General features: G+C 36.2%; 1 protein-coding gene across 2 annotated transcripts in view; it reads left to right on the top strand.

Moving 5' to 3' along the window:
• SLC12A2 (solute carrier family 12 member 2) overlaps positions 1 to 14513 on the top strand; it is a 67239-nt gene extending 52726 nt beyond the window's left edge. The window contains exons 19-27 of one of the 2 annotated variants that reach the window (XM_031054190.2): positions 440 to 519; positions 2014 to 2151; positions 4610 to 4657; positions 6195 to 6317; positions 6483 to 6594; positions 6965 to 7051; positions 9134 to 9269; positions 10538 to 10605; positions 11639 to 14513. In XM_031054190.2, coding sequence (XP_030910050.1) covers positions 440 to 519; positions 2014 to 2151; positions 4610 to 4657; positions 6195 to 6317; positions 6483 to 6594; positions 6965 to 7051; positions 9134 to 9269; positions 10538 to 10605; positions 11639 to 11774 — 928 coding nt within the window. In that variant the 3' untranslated portion in view covers positions 11775 to 14513. Of the gene's footprint in view, positions 1 to 439; positions 520 to 2010; positions 2152 to 4609; positions 4658 to 6194; positions 6318 to 6482; positions 6595 to 6964; positions 7052 to 9133; positions 9270 to 10537; positions 10606 to 11638 lie in introns of both variants that reach the window. The other variant, XM_005154897.4, reaches the window with a different exon arrangement.
• Positions 14514 to 15240: the final 727 nt, after the last annotated feature.

The following is a 15240-nucleotide window of genomic DNA, read 5'->3' as shown; positions in this document are numbered from 1 at the left end:
TATATTACAACTTTGTAAGTGTGTTTAATACCCAAATGTTTTGGAAACTTGTGTTAAAGTTTTAGTTCTCAAATCAATGAGATCTAGTCAAAATATGTCTTTTTTTTTATGGGGAGAGATAAAAGTTTAGATTTCTCAGTGTATCTGGTCATCCTTCATGAAGAACTTGACTGGCCTGTTCATGTTGCTTTTGTTGAATTTCTGTTTATAGGGGAGAGATGGAGAGGGAATTGATCTGTGTTGGTTTTCAGGATATGGAATTCAGTTCAGTAATGCGGTTGGTAGTCTGGAATTTAAACTGAAATTGTAACACACATTTATGATTTGGGAGTTTAAAGGGCAGTATTTAATCACTTGAGTTTGTTCAAAGAGGGTGCATAAAGTAGCTTTTTGTAAAAGAAAAAGCTGAAAACACTTTATCTTTGTTTCTTTTGTTCAGTGATGCCTTTGACATTCAGTATGGGGTAGTTGTCATCCGCCTAAAGGAGGGCCTGGACATTTCTCACCTTCAGGGCCAAGGTAAGATTTATTTTGTTTCCTCTATTTCTAATTCCCTTCTAACACTGCTTTCTGAAAATACTAAATGAAAATAAATTAAAAAAACCAAAACCACAAAAATCAAAACCAAAACAAGAGCCAAAATAGAACAACACAACAAAGTGAACACAGCATTAAACAAAGAAACAGCACCCCCCACAAAACAAAAAGCAACAAAAAACCCCCACCCAAAACAAAAAACCACCACACAACAAACTAAAACAACAGTTGTCTTTACAGAGTAAAAGTCATCGAAAGTAGCAAGTTAGAAATGTAAAAGGCCCATGCATAGTGATAGAACTTTGTTTTCAATGTGTTTTGACTTTCTGTATTCATAAGTTGCATATAGTTTCTTCCCAAAGATTTACTATTTTACTGAAACAAACAGGCTGGCAAATTGATATAAAGTATTTGGACCCAAGTCTGACAATGATGAAAATCACAAATGTTGCATGATCCAAGAGTGCTGTGGGTCTGGTGTGGGTTGCCAACCCCTACATGCACTAGGGTAGAAACCTCAGCAGTAGTCCATTTCAAGTTTGGAAAGGCTGTTTTCCACATAGAAGCCTTGATTATGTTTCGTTAGTAGTGATCTTCAGCCAAATGATACGATTTTAGTTAAATTTCAAGCACAATAATGAAGAAAGCCTGCGAGCTTTGGCAGCAACTGTCTGCTGAATTGATAGTGTCTAATTTGTTTGTAGCTTGCTCCCTAGAGCGCTGCACAATGAAGGACACTTGTGACACAAGCTCTGTAGGGGGCCATCCTTTTGAAAGAGGGGAGGGTTGTTCCTTCATTGAAAACACACAAATGTCTTAGGATTTGGAGAGAAGCAGAGAGCCTGTCACTCTGTGCAGTAGGGCATAGGAGTATGAGGAAATGGCAAGGAGTGTAGTGTGAAAACAGGTGTGCTGAGAACACTGAGAAATGAAACATCAAGATGTCAGAAGCTTCTTAACATCCCCTGGGGACTGTGAGTTTGCTTTAAATGTGACAGCTACCAAGTAGCTCCACTGAAGCCAGACCTGGAAAAAAAATCTTAGCTGTGTGAACATATTTGGTCTGGGCCTTGTCTGGGGTTCATCTTCCTCTTGGAGTTAAGAGTAGAAATGGAAAATATTTCTGGAAGTAATTTTCTTTTCCTCCTGGTTGTATTTTTCAGTATTAGCTAGCTCTGGTTTGTGTTCAGCCTGTGGTAATGCAATCAATAGCAAAAAATCTGGGAAGAAAGTATCAGGAAATTACAGCTTTGCTCAGAGGAGGAGTCTCCTTGTACTCTGAAGCAGTTCACACAAGACTTCCTGGTGGTTTTCTACCTTTTAAAAAATTTTCTTTCCCTTTCTTTGCTATGGCATAAGAATCGCAGTAGAGGTTAACCCACTGTGAAGTATCTCTGTATTGTCTCATACCTGTAATGATACCATTTGGACAATTAAATTGTTTAAAATGTGTGTTTGTGTGCTTTCTCAAAGAAGAATTGCTGTCGTCCCAAGAAAAATCTCCATGTACCAAGGATATCATAGTAAAAGTGGATTATAGCAAGAAGGCGGAGACAGACACTTCTATAGCTTTTGCTCCTTCATTTAGTGAAAGAACTTCCACTTCACGTAAAGGTAACTTGTTAGTTAGCAATGAATTTTCAGTTCTCACTGTTTCTCTCTTTCATTCTGTCTTCAGGTTCTCTATCCCCTCACCAAGGAATTATTTAAAGCAGTTTTCTGTGTGGAATAGAAGTGTCATGCTTTTCTAGCTGTTGATATGACATGGTCTAGTGTGATGCATCCCTGTCCATGGCAGGAGGGCTGGAACTAGATGATCTTAAGATCCTTTTGAACCCTAACTATTCTATGATTCCATGATTTTATGATGTCTAAGCACTAAAGGTCTTTGGTTTAGAGCTTCTGGTATGTAGAATAAATCTATATCTTGTCCCTTAAATAAAACAGGGAGTAGACAATGACATGCAGTAGATTTTCTTTGTTAATGAGTTAGGCATTAAAAATTGCTTGACAATCATGCTACACATCTGTACATTTAAATGTCATTTGAAGACTGCTAAATTTATGAAATTTTTTTTCACTTTAGGCTAGAGTGTTATATCCATGCTAACTGGCACATATAATTCGTGATACTTTGTCATGACAATAAACAATTTTCCCCTTATTTTTAAAATAAAAGCTAGGAGTGACTTAATAGTCACTTCAGAGAAGCCAGCAAGGAGAGGTGCCATACTTAACCTTCTGCTCACCAGCAGAGAAGGGTTGCTTGGAAGTGTGATGCTCCAGAGCAGCCTTGGTTGTAGCAATCATGAGATGGTTGAGTTTGAGATCCTAAGGACAGTGAGAAGAGCATGCAGCAAGCTCACTGCCCTGGACTTCAAGAGAGCAGATTCTGGACTCTTCAGGAACCTGTTTACTATGATTCCATAGGATATAGCCCTAGAGGGCAGGGGACCCAAGACTGTTGGTAGATAGATCTAAGGATCACCTGTTACAAGCTCAGGAGTGTTACATCCCAACTAGTAGAAAGAAGTGCAGCAGGAGAGCCAGGAGACCTCCATGGATGGATAAGGAGCTGCTGAGGAAACTTTGAGGGGAAAAAAGAGGTTTACGAAAGGTTGAAGCAAGGACAAGCAGCCTGGGAAGAATACAGGGATGTTGTCTGGGAAGCTAGGGACCAGGATAGGAAAGCTAAGGTCCAGTTAGAATTAAAGTTGGCTAGGGAAGGGAAAGATAACAAGAAGGGATTCTATAGATATATTGCAAATAAAAGACACACTAGGGACAACATGGGCCACTCTCAAAGCTATTGGGAGAACTGGCTAACCTGGATTTGGAGAAGGCTGAGGTTCTTAATGACTTCTTTGTGTCAGTCTTCACTGGCAAAGGCTCTGACAACACCACCCAAGACTTGGAAGGCAGACACAGGGACTGTGAGAATGAAGACCTGAAGATCTGGTTCAAGACCATCTTAAGAACCTGAACGTACACAAGTCCATGGGACCTGGTGAAATCCATTTACGGGTCCTGAAGTAGCTGGCAAATGAAATTGCAGAACCACTGCCCATCATATTTGAAAAGTCATGGCAGTCAGGTGAAGTTCCCAATGACTGGAAAAAGGGAAATATAATCCCCATTTTCAAGAAGGGGAAGATGGATGACCCAGGGAATTACAGACCAGTCAGTCTCACCTCTGGGCCTGGCAAAATCTGTGAGCAGATTCTCCTGGAAGGCATGCTAAGGCACATGGAAAACAACAAGGTGCTTGGTGACAGCCAGCATGGCTTTACTAGGGGGAAATCCTGCCTGACCAATTTGGTGGCTTTCTGTGATGGGGTTACAGAACTGATGGACAGAGGTGGAGCAGTTGACGTCATCTACCTGGACTTGTGCAAAGTGTTTGACACTGTCCCACATGACATCCTTGTCTAACTTGGAGAGACATCAATTTGATAGGTGGACCACTTGGTGGATAAAGAACTGTCTGGATGGCCGCACGCAGAGTTGTGGTCAGTGGCTCAATGTCCAGCTGGAGACCAGTAATGAGTGGTGTCCCTCAAGGATTGGCATTGGGTGACCAGTTTTGTTCAACATCTTTAGGGACTGTAGTGATAGGACAAGGGGTAACAGGTTAAAGCTAAAACAGGGGAAGTTTAGGTTGGATATAGGGAGAATGTTCTTCACTGTAAGGGTGGTGAGGCACTTGTAATGGGTTGCCCAGGGAAGTTGTGAATGCTCCATCTCTGGCAGTGTTCAAGGCCAGGTTGGATGGAACCTTGGGTGACATGGTTTTGCGTGAGGTGTCCCTGCCCATCGCAGGGGGGTCGGAACTAGATGATCTTAAGGTCCTTTCCAACCATAACTGTTATATGATTGCTGTGGTAATAGTTAAATGAGCAGTGTCAGTACAAATAAATCTGAGGATCTGGTAGACTGCATTTTTGTTCCTTTTTTGTGTATGAAAATCCATTTCATTCTACATCTTTATTTTCTGTTTTTGTATATACACTATTAGTGCTTTCATTAACATCAAAATTAACATTTTTATTTTGTATCTTTAAAAATCTTCCAGAGGAGGACGAAGATGGAAAGACTACAGCACAACCTCTGTTGAAAAAAGGCAGGCATTTTCCACCTTTTTTGTTAAATCATTCTTTTGCATTATTAATTTCAGTTTTCCTTTTGTATTCGTTTCTACACACACACACACACGCACATATGTGTATATAAAAATACTTATTTATATACCTAAATGAAAGATGGGAAAATATCAACCTTGCAATATTGTTTCTTCATGTCTGCTTGGAATGTGCTTCATCTTTAGGGATTTGACTGTGGAAAAATGCAACTTTGTGGAAATTCCCAGATGAAGTTGATACTTACTGAGAAAGGATTGTGCATATATCTAAGAGTTTAAACTTTTGTTCTTAAGTAACATTTGAAATGTATTCAGGAGCTTGTTCAGCACTCTGTCCCTTAGATATCTAACTGGATCCTTACTTGATTTAGGAGTACTGGAAATATTACCTAATGGGATAGTGGAAGTGATCCATCAATATACTCAATGGCTCTGCTAAAGACATAGTTGCTGCTCTGTTATTTGGAGTTCTTCAATAGCTTTCAAATTAAAGCATAATACAGCCACTCAGTGAGATTAACATCTGAAATAATACAAGGTGTTAATTCAAATAAACAGCATTTTCAGAGCAGTTTTCACTTCCTAGTTTATTTTGGGCTTTTTTCAAGTTAAACAAATGTTTTTGCCTTAACTAAAATTTATCTAACTTTTTTGTTATTTTCTTCACAATTTCAACAGCTAGAAGCTGTTGTGTTTTAGTGATGGAAAGTGAGATTACATCTTGAAGCACAAAATACAGTTTGGAAGAAGTCCCAGTATGCAGTAAATGTAAATCGGGGACAGATTTAAATTTAAACATTCCCAATAAAATAATGACCAAGATGAATATCAAGCTCCTGGCTCTTGTTCAAACTGAAGTTTTATTTAAGAGAAAAGGGTTAGTTTTTTCCTTTAGTTTCTTTAAAAAATATATTTACCTGTATTAATCTAATTGAAAATGCCACTGTTGCCTTGTTCCTAGCAAATCCAATAACTTTGCTATGCAGAATAGTTTATATCATGCTTCATGATCTTGCAGATGCAAAACAGTACTTGTTGCAAAAGACAGAATTCCAATATGCAGAACTAGCTTTTCTTTCACCATATTATTGAAGAAAAATGAATTTCAGGAAGGCAAATGCTTAAGACATGGTATTTACATGTAAATTAATATCTACATGTTTTTACAAGTTTTATCATATTCAAGAGGTAACAACAGTGCATGACCTAATACTCTGAAATAGGTATGAAAAGTTAGTTAAATTGTGCAGGCAGATGAGTGTAACTTACAGATCCCTTATTTGTCAGATGTCTGCTAAATAAATTTAAATCTTTAGCTACTGAAATTACGAGTTTGCAAGTTTCCTAAATGCAGTTCAGTCTATACCTGTTCAATCAAAATTTGGATTCAGGTTGGGGTGGGAAGAAAGTTATTACTTAAACTCAGAGATACCACAAAATACTCAGAAGTTGCATTTAATTAATTTTTGTGTGATTAAGAAAAACACTTAACTTCAATTTTATCATACTGTTTTGCCAGATTCAAAGAGCCAGTCTTCTCCTTTAAATTTGACTGACCAAAGGCTTCTTGATGCTAGTACTCAATTCCAGAAGAAACAAGGCAAAAGCAATATTGATGTCTGGTGGCTCTTTGATGATGGAGGTAATGTGCTTTCTACTTTAAAAACAAATGTTAAAAAAATACTGAAGTTACCTTTTAATTAATTTTTAATAGATATTTCTCAGTTCACACATAAATTACAAATTTGTACTATTAAACACAATGCTATGTTTTCTGAGTAATTCTCAAATTCTTGTCACACTGCAGGTTTGACACTGTTGATTCCATATCTTCTTACAACCAAGAAGAAGTGGAAGGACTGTAGAATCAGAGTGTTCATTGGTGGAAAAATAAACAGGATTGATCATGACAGAAGAGCGTAAGTTTACCTTTAAAAATTTAATTTGAAATGCTGATAGATAATGTTACTTAGGACATGGCTTTCTGTTCCTAGTAGCCTTCTGTTAGTTGTTCTTTAGCTGAGGTGTAACCATATTCTGTTCCCTTTCTTCAAAAAAAAGTTCAATTTCCCACAGATTGTTTTGGATGAGATACCTCAAGCTAAAGTAATTTATTTGCAGCAGCATTGTCTGACACTTAACATTTTCTTTTTCAAATATTTTCTGAATTTGTCTTTAAGGAAGAGCTCTTCTCTCAGTTTTTATAACTAAACACCTATCTGTTTAACCCTGTGAAATAATTAAAAATCTGATCATACATAAAGGCTTGTTTTCTTTTTCTTGATGCAGAATGGCTACTTTGCTTAGCAAGTTTCGGATAGACTTCTCGGACATTATGGTTCTTGGGGATATTAATACTAAGCCAAAGAAAGAAAAGTAAGTCTTGGAAAACTCAGCTTGTTTCCTGCTTGATTCATTCATGAATTTTGATTACTTCATTCTTTCCTATGTACCAGTTTTGATTAGAGTAGTTCCTGTGACATGCAGTACTTCACAAAAACACAGGAAATAAACCCGACATCCAAGAACAAAGAATTTTGTATTTTTAAATTCTCTGGCCCTTAGACTGTAACATTAAATTCAGAAAAATGCGGTTATAAAAACCCAATTTGTCTGGAGCAAAAGCAAAACACAAAAAACTTAAATGGCCTTTATCTTACTTGGAGTCATAGTTTAATTTAAAAAAGCTTGGTCTTCAAACAGCTATGTGATACTTCTGATTTTCAACTTTTAAGAAACATTAAACTGTTGATGGCTTTCAATACCAATTTGTAACAGCATATGTGAGATCAAAAAATATTATCCTCCTTTCCATTCAAGTCATCTTCAATGCGTTGAAGCTGTAAAACTACCTTTAATGTGGATTTGCGTATGACTGAATAATTTCACATCATGCAAATTAGAAAATACTTGTTTATAAGTTATTTAAATGGTAAAGGCTAGTATGCATTCTTTTTTACTCTGCTTGTAGTCACGTTTTCTTAAGCGTATAGAATATATCAAGCAATTAGAACACTAGACTGCTCTGTCACTCTGATGCTTTTGGGATGTCTTAGCTCCCTGCTATTTTTCAGTGTGAAAAACTTGGAGGTAGCACATATTTATGCATCAAAAGTTGAGCTAGTAGAATTACGTGTTATTTTTGTTTCATAGAGGTGATCCACAAATTATTTCTTGTCTGAGCATTTTTTTCTATCTCTGTGGATACATTCTCCACAATATATGCAAAACCTTTGTCAGATGCTAGTTGACATTAATAATAGTTGTAAGGAAAGTGGAGCAAGATGATTTAAGTTGCTGTGTTATATAATAGAATATTGTCACTACTTTTCCTTTTTGTTCAGGCAAAAAATAGCAGATCACATTTGTTTTTTCCCTTTCAATGAAGGTGAACTCACTGTATCTTCAGTAAAGAGCACCAAGAGTAGAAATAAATAATTTTTTTTTTCTTTCTTAAGCAGTATGCCAGGTTTCCTGGAGGAGCAGGAACACCTCACAAAATGGGCATGTGGGGAGTGTTTAACAATACAGAAGCTAGTATCTTACACATGTGGATATTAGTTCCTAAGAGGTGTTCTTTAATGTCTGTTAAACTTGCCACACTGTAATTTGGAACCACAGAACACTGGCAGTACCTTGTCATCTATATAAAAAAAACAACATTAAGATAGCATCAAAATGCAGTTCACTGGATGCAAGGCATACGTTTCAGTATGTATAGGTAAAAATCTTATTTTTCTAGCATCTCACATGCTGGGTCTATTTGAATGACAAGTTACTTTCATAAGTTGTGGCCGCCTTGTTTGCTGTTCAAGCATCTTAATGTCAGTAGAGAAAGTAAGGTAATGTAAGTTATTCTTTCTAGCAGAAACAAATGCCTCTTCAGTCTTCATACAGTTTTCTTCCAGTTTTTTGCTAAAGTTCAAGTAAAGTCAAAGTAGCATCTCATATTCTAACAAGGGCAGCAGGAAGACAGGATAGCTGTGGTTGTTTGTATTTGAATGTGGCTCTAAGACTGTATTGCAAAGGTTAAAAAACAGAGTAAAAACATCAAAGCCAAAATCCTAATGGCACTAGCATGAAACTTGATAGCTACTTTTTTTAGTGTGACATGTAAACTTATCTTTCAGATTTAATTCTGAAGCTACTGCTACTCAAGTCCTCAACTTTCAAAATTACAGTAAAACTCTTACCAAAAGTTGTTTGGGTTTTTTATTTTTAAACTGGCTAAAACTTCTTATTGCATAATGAATAGTGAAAGCTCCTACGGATGTCCCTAATTGTTGAATTATGTCTGCATATATAAGTAGCTGATTTGATGTTCTAACTGCAGTTGGCAATGAACAGATCTCAATTCAGTTTACAGGGTAATAAAACTTCCTTTCTGATACCATGAAAGTCATTGCTGACACAGACTCTTACTTGTTTTAATATGGCTGTTCAACTTAATTGTTCCAGTATTGCAGCTTTTGAAGAAATGATAGAGCCCTTCCGACTTCATGAAGATGATAAAGAACAAGAAGTTGCAGATAAAATGAAGGAGGATGAACCATGGAGGATAACAGATAATGAACTTGAGCTTTACAAAACAAAGGTTCTGTATTTATTTTTTTTTATCCTACTTCATTTGTGGATGTAAAATCAATGAGTTCATGCTTGTAATTGTCTCTTCCATAGTTGTTTTTATGCATACCTGATGGAAAACAGCATTTAAAACCATTTATGTGGTTTGCAAAAAAAAAAAGAAATTTCTGCCTTCTGGAAAGGGGAGGGCCTAAATGCCTTTATTTAGAATAGTATAGTTTTTATTCACCTGTCTGTATTTTTTTTTTTTTTACCAAACATACCGCATCTGGTTGTGGTGTTAAAGAGCAATTAAAATTTTGCCTTTTTCCCCAAGTAGTCATGCACTGTCGAGGCATCAGAGGTACTCCTTTTCAGTTGCATCTGTAGAGGAGACTCAGGTAGCATCTTGTAACAGGATTCAGATACAGACAGGTAACTGAAAGAAAGACTGGTTGAAGTTTCAGTAATCTCAAGTTCTTCAAGATGGTTTTGAATGTATTCCACACATCTTTTCCCTTATGGGTTTTACAACTTCTGTGAGGATTTGCAGTAGAGAAGAAATGGGAATCTCTGAACTGCAAATTACCAAGGGGTTGGGGGAGAGTGGGAGTTTTATGAAGTACAATTGCTTTATGGTTAATGACCTGCTCAATGCTTTCCTGTTCCTCATGTCTATAAACACTGCCAAAACTAATTTCAGTGAGTAACTGAAGTGATTTATTCTGTTTGCTTATAGCTTAATTGTTTCCTCAGATACTAGCCTGCAGGCTGACTAGGCTGGAGCTTATTTGAGAATAACAGCACTATAAGAAATGGTTAGCTCAAAATTTTTGCCAGGAAGTTAGTTGATGTAAGAACTGACCACTACTGAGAAGCTACCTGAGATGTTAAGATAGAGTAGGCCCACCATGGAGATGAAGACAGAACTTCACTTCTCTAAGCTTCTGTAACTGTAAGCTTCTAGGATACAGTTAAGAGAACCTTAAAGAGAGTATATAAGGGGTTCTTGCTTACAGGAGCTATGGAGGGTGGTACCATTATTAGAGTAACTACTTTAGACTTTCATAGTGCTTGGCATATTTCCCAATTTTCAGCTTACTGCTTTCTTCTCTCCCAGCCTTGCAATCATAGGTGGTTTTGAAAAGCAGATAGGTTGCCAAACTGAGGTGGAAGTACATGCTTTCTCCAGATGACTCATACCAATTGATCATAACTGTTTTTTATTTTTCTTGAATAAATTAAATTTCTGTGCTTTTGTATAAAAGATCTTCCTAAAAAGTTTCATTTTAATTACAGACTTACCGCCAGATTAGGCTAAATGAATTGCTACAAGAGCATTCAAGTACAGCTAACATAATTGTCATGTAAGTAAATGATGTGTACTGTTCTCCTAAGTGATACAGAACTGTAGTTTAAAATATAAGTATGTGCAAATACAGGTTAGGAAAAAACTGGTGCTTTGACATTAAAGTACAGAAATACTCAAGGTTTCAGTGCTGGAAGTATTTGTTAGACATAGGGAGATACTATACTAGTAAGTGAAAAATGGCCTGTGTAGCTTTAGATTAACTCCACATTTATAGTGGGGGTCAGGATTCTTACATTCCTTCCTCTCCTGCGTGCCAGATATTCCACTTTATTTCCTGACCATCCATTCAGATTTTTTTTTTAGGAAATCTGTCTAGGTGAAGTTAAATTTTATCCTGCTGATGGATTTTCATGGAATTGCTTTTGGTGTAAACAAGCAGAATGAAGATTGTAGGTTTCCTTAGAATCACAGAATAGGTAGAATTGGAAAGGATCTTAAGATCATCTAGTTCCAACCCCCTGCCATGTCCAGGGACACCTCACACTAAAATGTTACTATAAATAAAACCCTTGCTGTGTTTTAGGATCATACTTTTTCACTTCATGAAGTAGTATTACAAATGAGATTTGAGTAGGGCAAATAAACAGTAGGGCTTTTTTAAGAGAAATATATGGCATGTTTTGGAAGGGCTGTGAGAAAGAGCGTTAGACTGCACCAACATGGATGTGTAAAAAAAAAATGCAACAGAAAAAAGGCTTGTTTTTAAAATTTTGATGAGTTTTTCAAGAAAATGTCTTTAACTGAGGAGAATTCTCTGTGAAGCTACCTGAATACAAAATGGTGGTAAGAGGCTGTAAGTGAGTGGTAACTAGATGTAAAAGGCCTGTGGTGCTTAGGATGGGAACCCTCAACCCATTAACTGAATTCTGGGGGGGAAGGGGGAAAGCAAAAGAAAAACTGAAAAGGTTAGGGGATTTAATTTTTCATCTGTCTCTTTGCACAATCGTACTTTCATGTTTACATGACATGACTTGTACTCCACCACGTTTTTCTAATTGTTGAATGCTTTTTTTCTTTGTGAATTATAGGAGTTTGCCAGTTGCACGAAAAGGTGCAGTTTCTAGTGCGCTGTACATGGCCTGGTTGGAAGCACTGTCTAAGGATCTGCCACCAATTCTTCTTGTTCGTGGGAATCATCAGAGTGTTCTTACCTTCTATTCCTAAGAGTTCTGCACATAGGGCAGCTATGATGAAATGGTACTTCAGTGTACAGGGGAGAGTGACTTACATATGTATGATCTATAGTTTATTAACATCACAAAGGCAAAAAGTGACTCTTCTTTCACTATTTCACTGACTTGAAAGCACACAAGGAAAGTTGCTGTATTTCTAAAGGTGTGACATCTTCAGTTTTATTCTGTATTTTCTGTAATCTTGCTTAATGGGGGAGGATTCCTTGTTAGACTGAAGAACAAGACAAGCTTTTTGTTTGCTATTTGAATAGCAGCAATAAAATGTTTTATTTTTGATCAATAAAAGTATTATAGATTTATAAAAGCCTTTTAGCCTTGAGGTGCCTTCTGAAATTAACCAAATCTCATCCATACATCTTCTTTTGTAAATTTATATAGAATGTCAAAAATCTGCCTTCAGCTAAGAGTTTAGATCAGACTTCCTTTAGTTTCTAGTCTCTTCCATATTACAATAAAAATGAATGCTGCTTTTCAGTCTTCCATCGAGCTATTAGTTCTTAATACTGTATGTTTTCTATTGTCTGAATTTTTTTTTTTAGTTTTTATTATTATATCTGTTAGATTTAAAGGTCAGAATTGGGGCAGGTCAGTTTTATTAACACAAATTTGCGATGTGATTGTCAAGACTTTGTGCTACTAAGTTTTGTAAGAGTTAAAATAAAATTAGTTCCTACTAGCAGAGAGAATCCTTTTCTCAAATTTGACAATGTGTTCTACTGAGATACATGGCTAACATTAGCTACTTTGGCAAAGGTGTGTCTAGAGCTTTGTAGCTCCATTGTGAAGCCAAATTCATCTTGCTGTCTGAGGCTCTTAGTACAAATTAGAAGAAAAAGACCTGTCCTGGTTCTTGGCCTACTGTATTTTGGTGTCACTTTCAAACTTTGAAACAAAACTTAAGGCTTGAATGGGGATAATATAAGCAATGTGATGCTATCTAACAGAAAACAGTAAACACTATGTGAAAACTTGCTATCCAATATAAAATGTAAAAGCTACAGTTCTCTCGCATTTTTCAACAAATGGTTAAAAGGACCACTAGTTACTAGGGGAGATGTTTTTAGGTCAATTCGTTCAGTTGTCGGAAAATACATTTATTTTTATTAAATAATACTCAGGTTTGATTGTCTAGCCGTTTAGATCTCTTCCATACATCCTACTTTATACATTTTCTATGTTAAGAAACTGCCAATCTTGTATGCCCTTTCATTGCATATTTTGAAAACTTCATGATTTAGTCTACTATGAATACCTACACAAGAAAATTCACCTAAGCCTTTGTATAAAGGTCCTAATGTGAACTATTTTTTAAATTCCTAATATATTTTGGATAGAAAGGATTACCTAAAAACATTTCGCAAGCTTTTGATATTAGCATTGGGCATGCTACTGAATCAGTTTACCAGTGGTGGAGTCACTTTCACTTAAGGATGCATAGAAAAGGTGTATTTTTATGCTAAATACAAGATCAAATTGAAATACAACTTCCTTTTGAAAGACAAGAGTGTAATTGTTGTGTGGTAAAGTAGAGCTTCAAGTTGTTGTGATTAAAGATAGAAATAATCTATACCGTGCAGTTTACAATGTTGCCAAGTTCTTCATAAACTGCAGAAAATCTTTTTTGCTGTTTCGGTTGGATTTGAGATTATTGAATCACTTCATTTATTAAAAAATAATAAAAACAAATAAGTGTTTTGCTGCTAAGTGTGAGATAACTGACGTCAGCATGAACCCAGCTTGTTATGATAGACATTGTAAGACAAGACTGCAGTTTCCTTCCAGGTGAGGGGGTGGGGAACAACCTTACCAATGTATCTATTACAGGTTTTACAGTGTTTTTTTGGGGAAAGGGATGTCACATTGTGAGTATGGAATCATTGCTGTGTTTTCTCTTGTTTTGTGGTTCACATTCTTTTAAACAGATGGGACAGTAGGGCATGGACTTAGTGCTGCTATCTTTAAAGAAAAATTAAATACATGCACAGGTACACTTACTTAAAAGATTTTTTTTGCCCATTCAGGAAATCATTGCTTGTGATCTGTAACACAGAAGCCAAATGAAGTGTGTGTATACATGCATATATGTGTATAAAAATTATATAAAATATATCTAAATATGCATATGGGGATAGTTAAAGTAGTCTGTGAAGTAATGTAGGATGCTTTTCACATGCACTCTCAGAAGTCCACTAATGCTAGGCACGGGGTCAAGCTTCAAGATTATTTGCTACACTAAAATTTCAATAGTTAATGGTAATTGTTTGCAAAATGTCAGTTAGTGTCACTCCAAACTTCTGCTTTTGATTTTGACACCAAATTTAGGTATGTTCCAATCATTAATTACTTGAAAAACGAAATCACTTACACATGGCAATTCATACCTTCTATAGATTAGGTTTCTTTATATGGGTTTAGAAGGACAGTTGTAGCTGGAGCAAATCAATTATTTATTTGTTCACTTGTATTTAGGTTTCCTTTTACATACATTCTTTTTATATGCTTTTTCTGACATTACATGTTTAAAAATAACTGAAAATAATTTAAAGATCTGAGCATTAGTGGGTAATGGCCCACTTGGTTTGAAGAGATAAGATTTGATACTGTACTGTAACTGTCACACACAATGCTTTTCTAATGTTTAACGTGATTATTGCAGTTAATACTTTGTACCAGGGGGATGTTACTGCAATAAAAGGAAGTGAATTCAATATAACTGTCTTGTCTTACAAAGCCTTTTTTGTTGGTAGGGATAAGGAATAGTGTTCATAGTAATATATTACTAATGAAAATAGTTCCTGATAGGTGAATATGCTTATTGCATGCATCTGCACATAGGTTGATTGTGGCATTCACTTAGGACCATGCAGAACTAAAGCCATTCCAGTGTCTGGTATAGGGAGACATGTTTTTTTCTCGGGGAGTGGGTTTGCTGCTGCTGAGCTAGGAACAGCAGTTGTTTTGCATAACAGAATTACACCTTGTTTAGCTCTCTTAAAATTTCTCATGACCTGCAAACAGTGCAGACCAATCCACAACATGTGGTACGTTTAAGCTGGAATGTTAGTATCTCAGACTTTGTACCTGTGACATATAAAATCTGTGTTGGCCTGAATACAGTGGACTGTTCTAAATCCTTTTCCTTCTGGAAAACTCTAGTCTGCTGGGTATGAGGAAATATGTTGGGAAAATCACTTGTAAGCCTCAGATGCTTGTGAGTAAGTCACATTTGGCATTAACTCCACTAGTGTACATTCAACTAATTGCAAAATCTATCATAATGAAACCCAACAAGTAGTTTTCTCATATCAAATGATAGCTGGAACCAGTGAGTAACTTTTCAACCTCATCTGTTTTGGTGTTTCCCAATGTAGCTGGGTAAAGGAGATACTTTATTTAAAAATTAACATCTAATGAATTCAGAGATCTATTCTTAATTT

This window comes from Melopsittacus undulatus, chromosome Z (genome assembly GCF_012275295.1).
Source record: "Melopsittacus undulatus isolate bMelUnd1 chromosome Z, bMelUnd1.mat.Z, whole genome shotgun sequence".
Lineage (NCBI taxonomy): Eukaryota > Metazoa > Chordata > Aves > Psittaciformes > Psittaculidae > Melopsittacus > Melopsittacus undulatus.
The sequence above is the reverse complement of the archived record's forward strand: the minus strand, read 5'-3'. Positions and strand labels throughout refer to the sequence as shown.